At 42.1% G+C, this 15,535-nt stretch overlaps 1 protein-coding gene across 1 annotated transcript in view; it reads left to right on the top strand.

Moving 5' to 3' along the window:
• Positions 1-1,871: 1,871 nt before the first annotated feature.
• LOC129708898 (AMP deaminase 2-like) overlaps positions 1,872-15,535 on the top strand; it is a 104,412-nt gene continuing 90,748 nt past the window's right edge. Inside the window, exon 1 of the mRNA XM_055654948.1 lies at positions 1,872-2,106. Coding sequence (XP_055510923.1) covers positions 2,097-2,106 — 10 coding nt within the window. The 5' untranslated portion in view covers positions 1,872-2,096. The remainder of the gene's footprint in view (positions 2,107-15,535) is intronic.

The raw sequence follows: 15,535 nt of genomic DNA, 5'->3' as shown, positions 1-15,535 counted from the left end.
GAGACTGCAGCCTTAAGACTTTTGCCTCCATCACAGTGAGGAGATGCTGGGTGGACTCACTGTGGTGGATGTTAATATGTGTTTATTGTTGTTTTATTGTATTGTATTATAGAATAGAATAGAATAGAATAGTTTCTTTATTGTCATTGTAACATGAACTATGTACAACGAAATTTAAAAATGTCAGCCAGTCAGTGCACCATTCAAACATTTCTAAAAGCTAACGATACGTACAAGGTAAAATATTAAAAGATAAACAACTAAAATAAATATCATGAAAATAGCACGCATAAACACCCAACCCTCCATCCTTCTGTCGATTTCACAGTGTACCACAGTCCCTTAGTATGTCTCGCCCCTGCGTTCCTTGGCGGCTACATTTAGTGCTTTTATAGCAGTGGGGTAAAAACTGTTTTTTAGTCTGTTCGTCCTTGTCCTTGTAGATCTGTACCGTCTGCCTGACGGCAACAGTTCAAACAGGGAGTGTCCGGGGTGGGAAATGTCCTTTATGATACTCTGGGATTATATGTATGACTGCTGCAATTTCATTCAGACTTCGGTCTGAATGACAATAAAAGGCTATCTATCTATCTATCTATAACCAGTCAGCGGAAAGACAATACTTGATTAAATGTGGGCGGAAACCGGAGCACTCAGTGAAAATATATGCAATCATAGGAAGAACATACAAATTCTGTGCAGACACAGACATAGTCTGATCAAACCCAGGTCTCTGGCGCTGTAAGGCAGCAACTCTATCATTGCGCCACCATGCTGCTACGTTGGGTAAGTTTTGGGTTTGGCCTGTTGAGTGTGTTGAAGACTGAGATGGATAGACCTTTGGGTGCCAGAAGAATTTTGGGGTTTGGAGATATAGTCAAGCACTTTGGCGTAACTACTCATCAATAGACCGTGCATATGATGTCATCTTTCCTATCTTGTGGCATTGTCTGGTGTAATTTTGCACAGAATGAACCATTTGGCCAATCAAATCTATCAGCTTTCTGTATCGTTGAGTTTTGACACACAGGATGGAATCAGGCCCTTTGGCCCACTGATTAGCAGATGTTTGGACAAGAATCATAGATAAAAATACAAAAGCTAGCGAGATAAGGAGAGAAGATACATGAAATGGGACAGCAGAAGAAGGGATGTGGGTCTAAAGGGATGGGGGTTAAGGGAAAGGGATAAATAGGTGTGCATCCAGATGGGGCAAAGAGAAAGGGGGAAAATAGTCGGCTGGAGGGGGGGTGTGGGTTTGAAGGTTAATCACTGAAAATTGGAGTATTGTGGAACATTCAATATTGTGCACCATCTGTTCACCATATAAGCAAAGGCAGAAGTGTCTCGACCCGAAACGTCGCCAATTTCCTTCGCTCCATAGATGCTGCCTCACCCGCGGAGTTTCTCCAGCATTTTTGCCTACCTTCGATTTTCCAGCATCTGCAGTCCCTTCTTAAACATATAAGGAAAGGATGTAATTAAACTGGAAAGGGTGCAGAAAGGATTGTCAAGGATTTTGCAGCCATGCTTTTCACATATGGAATGAGCTGCCGGAAGTTCAGGGTACAATTGGTACATTTAAAAGACATTTGGACACATTTTGTCGACTTTAGTTTAGTTTGGACTAGAGAAACAGCGAGGAAACAGGCCCTTCGGCCCAACTTGTCCATGCCGTCCACGTTGCCTCGGGGCGAGTTCCATTTGCCTGCATTTGGCCCATTTCTCAGCGTGAATTGGTAACTAGTTTATTTTTTATTTGCATTCCGGCTGCGATATCTCGGGTTACAGCGACTTGTTTTACTGCCTAACATTCGCTGGGGCAGGAATGATTAGTTGATGCATTTCTGGCCACACCCGGAGAATTTTTTTTTATTTAGCGGAAGGGGAACCTGCGCCGGGCAAGTTCCGAGCGAATGCTCTCAATCCGCCAGAATCTGCCTGTGATCTCTCTGGTCGTCTGATCGGTTTCACGGGCCACTGGCATGTTACCTGGCCTTGGCTGGGGATGTAATTGATCGGCGGCAATAAGAGGTTGCTCTCGGTGCGTTTGTCAACATTTCCGTCCGCCTGCAGTTTGGAGAAAAGTTTCCACCATGAGTAGGGGTGAGTGAAACATCACAAATTATGGAATGCCACCGCCTTGTGGAAAAACACGGTCGCCCAGTACTGGGTGATTTTGGAATAACAGGACTTTGGACACACTTGTAAATGTTACTGAAGCAGGACTGATCCAAAGCTGATTATTTTGCAAACATTTCTCTCATGGTTTACTTTCTCTGTGTGTGTGTGTGTGTGAGTGAGAGAGAAAAAAAGCCCTCCAGTCTTGAGTTTAGTTTGTATTGAGATGTTTGGAGGAAGTTTTGCCAAAAGAATGTGCAGCTCAGCTTAATGAAGGATTCAAAATCTTTACGCAATATCAATACCAAAAGCATCCAAACCAACACTGAAGAATGGTCTTGACCTGAAAGGTCAACTATCCATGTCTCCAGAGGTTCTACCTGACCTGAGTTACTCCAGCACTTTGTGACCTTTTGTGTATTAACCAGCATCTGCTGTTAGTTGCTTCCAAGCCAACACTTAAAAGGCATTTGGACAGGTACATGATGGGAAAAGTTTTGAGGATATGGGCCAAACAGGGGCGGGTGGGACGAAAGTAGATGGGGCACCTTGGCCGGGCAATTTGGGCCGAAGGGCATGTTTCTATATTTTATGACTTTATGGTACAGTGATTTCAGACAGTGACACAACTCCTGTGGTCATCTACTTGGTCAATGACATTCCATAGTTTGGCCAGAAGTGGGAATGGTCATTGATTGGAAAAGGTTTCTCTGGAACCCTGGAGGTTGAGAGGAGATCTCAAAGAAGTATATACAATTATGAGAGGCATGGATAGGTAGATGGTCAGAATATTTTTCCCCAGGATGGAAATATGAAAGCTAGAGGGCATAGTGAGAGGGGCAAAGTTTAAATGACATGTGCAGGGCAATTTCTTTACGCGGGAGCATGCTGCCAGGGATGGTGGTTGAGCCAAATACAATGGTGGCATTTAAGAGACTTTTAAGTCTCTTAAGAATAAGGGGTAGGCCATTTAGGACTGAGATGAGTAAAAACGTTTTCACCCAGAGAGTTGTGAATCTGTGGAATTCTCTGCCACAGAAGGCGGTGGAGGCCATTTCACTGGATGTTTTCAAGAGAGAGTTAGATTTAGCTCTTGGGGCTAAAGGAATCAAAGGATATGGGGAAAATGCAGGAACAGGAGTACTGATTTTAGATGATCAGCCATGATCATATTGAATGGCGGCGCTGGCTGGAAGGACTGAATGGCCGACACGCGCACCTATTTTTCTATGTTTCTATGGTGGATGGTCAACAAATGCTGGCCTTGTTGGTATGCAATCTTGAATCTTGAATCATGAATTTTAACAAATTACTAAGGGTTTGTAAATGGAATTGAATGGAGAACATGGAACAGCACAGGAACAGGCCCTTTGGCCCACAATGTGTGTGCCTGACGTGATGTCAATACTGACTCCTATCTGCCTCCACATAACTCCATTCCTTGCATAGTCATGTGCCTAAGCGTAGGTCAGGTGAGAAAATGTTGAAACTTGGATCAGTACAACCACTGTTATCAAATAGCAGAGTAGAAGGGGTGAATGCTTCAATTTCTTATGTACCTACCCTACCTTTCACCACTCTAATCCCACTGCCAATATCAAGAGTGCCGACATTACAGGGATTGAAACATCTTATTACCTCTACTGGTATGAGAAGGGTTAATTGAGTGGGAGCTTATAGTGTGGGCTGTGGGTTGGAAAGTAGACTGAACAAAAAGTTCCCACGTCTTATCATCTCCTCTCAGGCATGGGTGGATGCAACTGTGGACACGTTCACAAGCATGCATGCAGCAAGAACGCTGCAGTTTGAAGAAGGGTCCTGACCTGAAACGTTGCCTATCCATGTGTGTAGTTAGTTTAGTTTATTGTCACGTATACCGAGGTCCAGTGCAAAGCTTTAGTTGCGTGCTAACCAGTCAGCAGCAAGCCAATACATGATTACACTGCACAGATGCTGCTTGACTTGCTGGGTTACATAGAATATAGGTGCTGGAGTAGGCCATTTGGCCCTTCGAGTCTGCACCGCCATTCAATATGATCATGGCTGATCATCCAAATCGGTATCCTGTACCTGCCTTCTCTCCATACCCTCTGATCCCTTTAGCCACGAGAGCCACATCTAACTCCCTCTTAAATACAGCCAATGAACTGGCCTCAACTACTTTCTGTGGCAGAGAATTCCACAGAATCACCATTCTCTGTGTGGATTTTATTTTTCTCATCTCGCTCCTTATCCTTAAACTGTGACCCCCTTGTTCTGGACTTCCCCAACATCGGGAACAATCTTCATGCATCTAGCCTGTCCAACCCCTTAAGAATGTTGTAAGTTTCTATAAGTTCCCCCTCAATCTTCTAAATTCTAGCGAGCACAAGCCGAGTCTATCCAGTCTTTCTTCATATAAAAGTCCTGCCATCCCAGGAATCAGTCTGGTGAATCTTCTCTGTACTCCCTCTATGGCAAGAATGTCTTTCCTCAGATTAGGAGACCAAAACTGTGCACAATACTCCAGGTGTGGTCTCACCAAGTAGAAAAACTGCAGTTACTCCAGGACTTTTTGTTTTATTCAAGATTCCAGTATCTGTGGTTCCGTGTGCCTTCAGAATTTCACCCTGGTCACATTTCTCTTCACAAATGCGGCCTAACGTTCTGAGTTCCTCCAGTAGTTTGCATTTTGCTCGTCCGCAGTCTCTTGTGTCTCTGTCACATTGTGTGTTGTAATGTGTAGAAATTAGCCATGCCATTGGAGATGGACTAAAACCTGGGCCATAAGGTGTGACCTATTTACCCCACTAGGAGAGGCTTGAGTTGCAGCAACATGGGTGGATTTATGAAGTTGATGATCAAACCCTTTGTCGAGAGTGTCCTTAGCCATTGTTTAATATTGCCAAATAAAATGTTAATGAATTGCCTCAGGATTTTGGTCCAGCTTTTTGATCTGGGTTTATTATTGTCCAGTACTATTTATTAAAGTACAGGTATTAAGAAAAGCTTTGTTTGTGTGCTATCTGATCAAATCAAGTAATACTATACACAAATACAATCAAACAGAATAGATAGAGCGAAGAGAAAGAGTACAAAATATAGTTTCTCAGCATTGTAGCATAATAGTTCCAGTTCGTGAGTTCTTGGTTATCTCCCAATCTTGATGATAGTGTTAGTTGTTGGTGTGCCTCAGTAAGATTAAATCAGTCTGAAGAAGGGTTTCGGCCCGAAACGTCGCCTATTTCCTTAGCTCCATAGATGCTGCTGCACCCGCTGAGTTTCTCCAGCATTTTTGTGTACCTTCGATCTTCCAGCATCTGCAGTTCCTTCTTCAACAAGATTAAATATGCATCCGGGTAAAATGTAGGGTGGAGTTTGTTTAATTGGAAGAAACACTAATATGCTATGTACACTGTGGCCAATAGATGGAAGCAGAGGCAATTTTTAAAATAGAATATCTTTATTAAATGACAATGGACAAAGTGCATTGGGGATCCAAAATGTACACAGAAGATGTAAAAAAAAAAACCCACCTTTCTCTGATCTGCCATTTGAGTGAAGCCATGTCTGCAATGGTTCTTCTTCTTCTTGCGTATGGCGTGCACAGCCTAAAGTTGCAGGACAACTTGTTCTATTTGATCTTATTTGATTGTGCACACGGGGTTGATTGCATTGGTCGAAACAGGGCGGACCACGTGAAGGTTGCAATCTTCCACCCCGTCTGCAATGCCAGATGGAAGTGAAAGATTCCATGGCACATTTCGAAAGCGCTGAACCTTTGGAACTGGTGTCTAAAGAAGAATCCGCAGCGAAACATTGCCGGTCCATTTCCTCCAGAGATGCTGCCTGATCTGCTGAGTTACTTTTGCGTCTATGCACGATTCCAGCACCTGCATTTCATTGTGTCCACATGGAACTTTTGGAATTGTCTGCCCTAGAGAGTTGCTCATAAGAAATATTTAGACGGAAGGTTGATACATTTTTGAAAGATTGGGGGATAGAGATCTGGCACAGAGAAGGAATTCGGGACAGGGATATACTTCTGCTCACATTTTCTTCCGTTCTGACATAGAAATGTGTTCTATCTGGTGTCTACTGTGCACCAGTAGAGGAGGGAATAAATGGTTAGGCTGATCAATGTGATGACAATCAAGTGGGCTGATTTGTCCTGGTTGCTCATGAACTCTGGAGTTTTTAATGGAGAAGAGAGAGTATTCCATTAAGTTTCCAACTTGTACTTTGTAAATAGTAAAAAGATTTTGGGAATCAGAAGTCAAAAGAAATTCATCTTATCACCACTCTTTTTCGCTGTGGGTGAACTGTTAATTCCTTAATTAACTATTGACCTCAATGAGATGGATTGTGATGTGTGACGCCCGAATTTAGTCGGCCAGCCTCCTGCCCAGCTGATTGGTGAGTATGACGCAAATGACGTCACGCGCGTATTTAGCACGTACTTAGCGCGAACTTCGCGTGAAATCCGCTTCCGTTTGGTCGCGCCAAACGCATGTAATCGCATGCAAGTGGGACAGGCCCTTTAGTTACTGCATCAGCTTCAACTGGCATTCAATGGTGCTTTTTATATGATGCGTTTTCCTTGGCTTGAGTGGTGTTTTGGAGTGTCGACACCTTTATGCATGATATTGAACTGGAATTTTACTCCAGCAGAGCAGCAATTTCCACAATCCAGTCGTCTGGAGGTGCTGAGCTCAGACGATGTATTATAAGTGCAGAGAACTCACTGAGCTTGTGATCGTCTGCAGAGCTACTGTGCTTCAACTGCCTGTTTTCTGCCTTTACAGGTGAACCTTGCACCATATTTCCTTTATCTTCCCTAAAGCGCATTTGCCTAATAGTTTTTTGGCCTCTGATTTTTCAATCCCACATCTGGAACACTGCTGTAAAAGTACTTTTCAGAAGGCTGGTCATTCTAAAGGGCCTGTCCCACTTACGAGATTTTTTTCGGCGACTGCCGGCACCCGTCATAGTCGCAGCAGGTCGCCGAAAATGTTGGCGACCTACTGCGACTTTAACAGTTGCCGGCAGACGCCGAAAATATCACATAAGTGGGACAGGCCCTTAAGTCACCTCACTGTTGCCACCATCTCAGACTCTAACTTTAGTCAAGTTTATTGTTATATGCACAAGTAGTGAGGAAAGGTACAATGAAAATGTTGCTTTTGCAGCAGCATCTCAGGCTCAGACAATACACAAAAACAAAAAATTTACATACATTATGTTATAAACAATGGAAAGAAAAAGACTGCAAAATAAAGACAATGCAAAAATGCACATTGGGTTTTCTGTGGTTGTGTAACGCATCACTATGGCTTTCAACTGTGCTGCACCTGCAACAGTTGGGGATCGACCGAGCTGAACTACATTTAACCTACCACAATGCTGAGCCTTTGCAGCTCAGATGTACAAATTGCATTCTACATTGCTCATCATTGCTAATTCTACTTGGGCTCTTTGGCGCTTTGATCAACCAGTCTTCACTTTGATGTATCTAATCAACGTGAACACCTCCGCTCAGTCCGTCTTAACTTACTTGACCTCCCGGTGGTTCAGTACTTCAACTCCCCCCCCTTTCCCAATCTGACCTTTCTGTCCTGGGTCTCCTCCATTGTCAGAGACAGGCCCAGAGCAAATTGGAGGAACAGCACCTCGTATTTTGCTTGGGTAGATTACACCCCTGCGGTATGAACATTGACTTCCTTCAAATTGCTCTTGCTTTCCCTCTCTATCCCCTCCCCTTCCCAGTTCTTCACACCAGTCTCCGACTACATTCTATCTTTGTCCCGCTCACTCCCCTGACATCAGTCCGAAGAAGGGTCTCGACCCGAAACGTTGCCCATTCCTACTGTCCAGAGGTGCTGCCTGTCCTGCTGAGTTACTCCAGCATTTTGTGTCTCCTTTCGATATTTAAACCAGCATCTGCAGTTCTTTCTGACAAATGTTGTCACACACAGTTCTGCTTACAGCTGCCACAATGCAACATCCACTCCCATGCAGTGGAAGTGTGTTCACCATCGATTGTAGTCTTCTCCACAATTTCATGCTCTCTCTTGATAGTATCAAGCAACACAAGTTGGGTCAGCTTCTGTTTCCAGCTGGTATCTCCCATTTTAAAAAGGCAGCTAGCTACAATAGTGCATCTGAGCTGAAGTTTAATAATGGCCAGATCAAAATTATCTTTTTTGATTCCCATTAATATCTATCATCCACCCATCCACCTCAGACTTACGTGGGAGGCATGGAACTGTACCATTTTGTTTGTCATCCACACTCTGCAAGTTTAGTAAATTTATTTGTTTCGGAAACCTCCCATTAAAACAGCAAATTTTGAAAGCTCAAAACAACGCACTGTAATTAGAGTGCTTCTGTGATGCTGAAGAATTTCCCTGAATTGTATAATTATCTCAATGCTGCAAACTAGTACTTCCTTTCCTGAACTCTAATGTATCAGGGGGTGAGTAATATATTTAAAGGCACTCTTGAGAATATTAAAAAACATTCTTCACCTGTGGCATTTCAGAAAAATTGTGTAAAATTACACGCATTTGTAAGCAGAGCAGGTTAATGTTGAGTGTATCAGACCTCAACGATTCAGAAACTAGATTACAATTGTGCAAGAAAGCTGGAAGAGAGGAGGAGCAGGATAAGCATGGCAGGTAATAGGTGGATACATGAGTGAGAGGGGGGGTTTGATAGGCAGATGGTTGGACAAAGCCAAAGAGATGAAAAGACAAATTGTGAGACAAAAGCATTGAGGAGGTGCGTACCACCCCCACAAGCCTGAAGTAGGATCCTGACCTGAAACCTTACCTATCCACATTCTCCAGATATACTGTCTGACCTGCTGAGTTACTCCACCACTGTGTCTTTTCCTGTTAGAATTGTATAGGTTCCTTTGTGATCCCCTCTCATTCTTCTGAACTCCAGTGAACCTGATTATCTCAAACAGTTAATCCTGCTAACCTATAAATCAGTTTGGTAAACCTTCATTGCACTCTCATCTTCCTCGGAGACCAAAAAATGCACACAACTCCAGGCGGAGTCTCATCAAGACCTCCTACAGCTCGGCATGCCACCCCTGCTCCTGTACTCAAATCCCTGCTCCTTTACTCAATAGTGGTCAACGTACTACCCTTCCACCTTCCTAATTGTTCGCTGCACCTAACTACATAATTTCTAACTTGCTGCACCCAAATCCTTGCTGTTGGCATAGCATAGGCAAACAGCCATGTTTCTTATCCCTGACATTTATGCAGGATGTCATAATACACATTAGTGGCTGTAAACATGATTGCCCTTGAGTACTTTGACCTTGTTGTTCTTTTCTTTAATTGAAGACCAAATGTCTGACAATCAATGGTCTGAAATGCAATAGAGACTCTGCACATGGGGAATTTTACCCTGAGATGAGTCAGCAGTTGGAGAAGGGAAGTGTGAACATTTATGATATGTAATCATATCAGCAGTTGTTCAATGCAAGTAGATCATTTATCCTACAACCTGTTCTTTTCAAAAGCTGCTTTTGATTCCGTTGACTTATAATACAGTACAGAAGATATATTTCAACAAGTTTTAAGATGGGTTACCCCTTACATCAATGTCCATTTTTATCTTCATAGTTTTCCATTCGATAGATTGAATCTTGCAGTTTTTCCACAAATGATCTTGTTTTGTAGTTTAATAATGATTCAGGAGCTCAAATGTTACGTATTTTAGACTTGCCTGCAACCGACTACATATTTCCCAAATTAAAGTTTTCTATTTAGAAACTGTTGTCTGTGACTGAACTGGATTGGTTATTTTGTTTTAAGTGTGCTCGTAAAGTAAAAGAATGAATTAGATAAAACCTCCAAAGATTATCTTTAGAACTGAGCTTTTCTGGTTGATGGACTCCAAAGACGCAGGTAGACAGGGTGATTGAAGGTTGTGTTTGGCATATTTGCATTCATCAGTTAGGGCATTGTGTACAAGAGTTGGGACATCATGTTACAAATGTATAAGACATTAGTGAGAACACAGTTCTGGTCACCATGCTAGTGGAAGAATGCCATTATGTAGAAAGGGTGCAAAAAACATTTGAAAGGTTTTTCCTGGGACTGGAGGGCTTGAGTTACAAACAGACTGGATAGGTTGGGGGTTTCTTCTCTGGAGTAACGGAGACTGAAGGATGATTTTATAAATATATAAAATCATGAGGGCATGAATATGTCTACAGACTAAAACTAGAATTAAGGTATAGAATTGTGGCATAGAATTAAGGTGAGGGGGAAAAGCTTTAAGAGACCTGAGGGGGCAACCTTTGCACATAGAAGGAGGTAGGCATGTAGAATGAGCTGTCAGAGGGAGTGATTGAGGAGGGTACAATTAGAGTGTTTTAAATACATTTGGACTGTACAGGTGCATGACATTAAAAGGTTTAGAGATATATAGCTAAGTGTTTGCAAGTGGGACTGGCTCGGGTAGACAAACTGGTTGGTATGGACCTGTTAGGTCAAGGTGCCTCTTTCCATGCTGTATAACTCCGACTAAGAAACGAGAACATGAAAGTCTTTTCGCCCCTTTGAGCTTGTTCATCATTTGACAACCTGATTTATATGAGACTGGACCAGTACACTACTCGGTTGATTAACCAAGGTGCTGTTTTTGAGATGATCTTAAACATAAGCCTTATTGAGAGGTTCTCCCTAATGTTCTCTCCAAGCAACCACTCTCTATCTTATTGCTGATTGCATCCAAATTAGCTGCTGCATTTCCTTGAACACTAGACCCGATTGTGCCTGAAATAGTGCTTATTTGGTTATAAATTAGGTTGGAATATTTCAAGGCTGTTAAAGGAACAAAATATTTCTTTTTTAATGTTGCTCATGTTAGGTTTAACAGCTGATCTATTTGTCTATATTCTAGGATTATTAGAATGACAATGAAAGTGCCAAAGCCACCACTGTACAAAAAGCACGCAACTAACTGTATGTGGTTTGGTGCAGCATTTTCTATTTTGTTGCAACATAGGATTCAATAGCAGAAATGAGTTCATTGAAAGTGGCTGGAAGACAATTGGGGTCCTGACTGTCAATAACCAGAAACAATGGTGACTGTTGGGCTGTGAGAAATATTTGCTGCTGCTTTTAGAGATAACAAATAGATTAAGACCCCACTTTCTTATAAATGAGCACAGTAAGTAATTTAGTTGTCTCAATTAGCATTGTGAATGAATTGTAAAACTGCAACTTTCTCGTTATCTGTAAACTAATCCCACAAGTGTATTTCACTTGATTCAGTTAATAATGGAAATCACTAACACAGAGGGCAGTCCCAAACAAGTGCTGGCTCAGGAATGGGGAAATAGAGCGAGAAAATTAATTATTAACATTGAATAAAACCATTACAGATTAAAATCCAACATTTACTCTGGTTTTGTAGTCACACAAATCAAACTAGAAAAGTACAGCAGATTCATTTCTATAGAAGGATTTTTTAAGTATCATGTTCTATAAAAAGCCTTGTATATTACCTAAATTACGAATTTTGTAAGCTTGAGAAAAAAACAGCTCGTCATAACAGTATGTACCATGGAGGGTGAACAAATGCTGTAAAATCAACAAGTAATTGAAAGTTCGTTCACATAGTTTGAGTCCAGTAATTACATCACCATTATATAATGTGTGAACCTGACAGTGTGAACGTTGGCCTCCCTTTCAGCTGTCAGATTCTGTTTGCAACCTTGGTGTCAAGTATGGCCTGAAAACAGTTTTGAACCAAACATCCAAGATATTCTCAGGCTTCCTATTCCCATCTCTGTGGCATCCCTTGACTCCATCCTTGTTTCAACAAGTGAAAGCTCTCAATAGAGTGTTGGAGTAACTCAGCGGGTTAGGCAGCATCCTCGGGAGAAAAAAGGATGGGTGACGTTTCTGGTCATGACCCTTCTTCAAACTAGAAGGGCCCCGACCCGAAAGGTCACCCATCCTATTTCTCTAGAGATGCTGCCTGATCTGCTGAGTTATTCAAGACTTTGTGTCTCTGGTATAAACCAGCATATGTGGTTCTTTGCTTCTAAATCGAGAAAGCCTTATCTTTGTCTTTGTACCTCCATTGATTATTCCAGCACACTTTCAGGGCCTCGCGGGTCGGACGGAGGAGCTGGGCCTCGCGGGTCGGAGTCTGGGTCGGCGGAGCGTGAGGGAGAAGGGGGGAGAACAATGGACAATAGGGGATGGACGGACACAAAGGACAATGGGGACCTGGCCTGGGAGAACCACTGTGTGGGGGGGGGGGAAACAAAAGGAGGAGCCGGCGTGCTTTGTAACTTTGTCAGTGTCGTAAGTGGCTGCTATTTGTGTATATATAGGGTATGCAGCAAAGAATTTCACTGTGCCTAGTCACGTGTGACAATAAAGCATTCCATTCCATTCCTTTTGCGTGGATTCCTTTGTTATACGCTTGATAAACAAAGACATCAAATCCTCTGCTCTTCTTGTCCCAAACCACATTGTCCAATTTATCCATTATGTCTATGCTTGCTTAAACAATCCCTCCATTTAAAATTCACACCCCTTCCCCCTCCACCCTCACTTCAATATATTAAAATTGTCAGAAGCCTTCAACTCAGGAATTTCCTTCCAAACTCTTCTCTCTTTATCTACTTTATCAAAGCTACTTCTTTAGAAAATATTTTTGTTATTTGCCCAATTAGATTTTGGTAGATTTTGTGTGAAATGATTTATTTGAAAGCCTTGGGGACTTTTCCTATGTAAATTGAAGTTACTGTTGCTAAAGTAGATAGAAAGTGACGAAGATTTTTATGCAAGAGGGGTGGAATTATTTTATGCATAAATACATTGAAGCCAATGTCCTCATTGTGTAGAACTTGAAGTACTTGATGAGCAGTTATGATCTTGCCTACCTTTGCATTATGTACATGAGGAGGTGTTATTGAGGTCTTGTCATCTGCTGGGAAACAATGAACCAGGATGAAGAGAGCTTTACAGATTTATGCTGCTTTCTGTAACAGAATAAATAAAAATGAAATGTTCTATTCATGATAAATTGTCAGGAACAGTACACGGGGAGAAGACTGACTGTTAAACCAATTTATGCAGATGGCAAAAAAAAATTGTGGATGGAGAGGTGTATATTTTTTTTAAATGACTGTCTTCAATTGATACAAGTGAATCATCCAAAAAAATATTTGCACAATGGGATTTGGCAAGATTATATAGCAAGTTCACTTAGCAATTCAACCCATTGCCATAGCAACACTATCCATGTAATTAGCAAAAGGGGAACTGATGATCAGTTTGGCTTAATTTTGTGTGTAATAGGCAGTTTAGTTACTGTGAAATACTGCTTTTATTTTTCTTTCCCTTTCATTTAACAAAAAAGACTGACCCTGTTTTCAGAGTCTTGTAATGGCTGTATTGCAGTGGTCTTGTCTATCCTGTCTCTGAGAAATATGGCAGGATGTGTCATGTGACAAAATCCAGTTCTTGTGTAATTGCGGCAGTCATTTCATAACCATTTAATATAACGCCTGGGGGAGGGTGTCTGATGTTGTGAGACCCAAAACACCCGAAGACTCCAGGTCACGTCACTGAGGATGTGTTCCAGCGCATCTAGGAGATGTATATTTTTCACACTGAAGTCTGGCTCAGTCAGTGGTACCTAGGAATAGACTGGGTGACAACCAAGAATGGTTTGGTGACTACTGGAGAGACAGTTGACGGCACGGAAAGACGGCACCCGGGACAGGCTGGGTTAGCACACCAGTCCGTGTCTTTCGTGAGAAAGACACCCAGTAAAGCTACGGAAAGGCCTAATGAACCACCGTGGCCTAAAGATCCATCAGGCGAGAATGATATACTCGGAGAAGGAGAAGGAGGTGCAGCGCACAGGCCTTGAACCTGGTGAGACACAGGAGCCCGGCCAGGACTCACCCCACAGAGCCCAGTCCCTCCACGCACTAGAGTCTCCCAACCCGTGCAGAGTAGTTATTAAGATGGCTGATCCGTGGGCGGTTGCTGCTGGGAAGCAAGTCGGAGCCTGATCAACCCCGGCTGGATTGTCTGGGCGAGGGTGTCTGATGTTGTGAGACCCGAAACACCCGATGACCCAGGTCACATCACTGAGGATGCGTCCCAGCGCATCTAGAAGTATATTTTTCACATAAGATGGATGTTTATTTTGTCACAGCATGGTAACAGGCCCTCCATGCTGACCAAGTTGCCATTCTGAGTTAGCCCCATTTGCCCACGTTTGGCCTATATCCCTCTACTTTTCCTATCCATGTATCTTCCAAGTGCCACAGAATAACAGAATACTGTAAAGACCAACTTTAAATACCCACTCCTTGAAAGAACTTGAGGCATCTCATAAGGATAGTTATATGGATGGGAAGGGAATGGAGGGTTATGGTCTGAGCGCAGGTATATGGGACTAGGGGAGATTATGTGTTCGGCACGGACTAGAAGGGTCGAGATTGCCTGTTTCCGTGCTGTAATTGTTATATGGTTATATGGTTATAAGGCAGCATACTGTCGTATGTCAAGCATACTGCTGTTGGTTCAGTCACATGAAAGCCAAACTGGGCAAGGGTGATAAATCCCCTCTCCTATCGGATGTAATCCAGCAAGGTTAGTTTCTACGATAATCTGGTTCTACGTTTTTTTTTAACATTTGCAGTTTTATTTCCCCAGTTGCTATGGTTTGTTTTGAACTCAGTCTCCAGAACTTTGACCTAAATCTCTTGAATTATGGCTCACTAACTTAGCCATCATACTACCAATCTCCATTGAACAAAGAATGTTGTCTAGGACAACACTATTTCACGTTCTTCACCAACAACACCTAGAATCAGTGCATTGAGCTTTGACTGGGTATACTAGCATATTTCAACATCACTCCTTCATTACTGCAGTAGAACAGCAGTTAAGAGCATAAAATACACAACAGTTGTCAGCATCTGGGAGTTCTAATAAAGAAAACATATTAAATGGCAGCTGTGCATGTTTCATTTTATTTGAAAGATTAATGCTATTGGTGTTATCATATAAAGAATTGACACAAAATGGTGGACCTCTACCGATCTTCAAACCCAAGGGGGAGGACTTGAGTACAAAGCCTTTACGAGCACTAAAGCAATGTTGTCAAACTGAGTGGGATTTTTAAGCCATCCACACATTTTAGGTTATTGCCCTTCATTCTTTATTCAATATCAATAAATGAGATAATGTTTTTATGTAGATAATTTTCCCCCAAACACAAAATCTTACCAAAACAAATATATCAATGATCTCTATTGCAAATTTGCATTTCAAAGATGCCCCCCACACTCCCAAAATAACACACTTCAATTTTAAATTCTAATTTACAGTCCATTAAATGGTGAATAAAATTAAGTTTTAATGTTTTAATTGAT

The sequence above is a fragment of the Leucoraja erinacea genome, chromosome 24 (assembly GCF_028641065.1).
Source record: "Leucoraja erinacea ecotype New England chromosome 24, Leri_hhj_1, whole genome shotgun sequence".
NCBI lineage: Eukaryota > Metazoa > Chordata > Chondrichthyes > Rajiformes > Rajidae > Leucoraja > Leucoraja erinaceus.
Note: the sequence above shows the minus strand (reverse complement) of the source record. Positions and strands in the feature narration are given on the sequence as shown.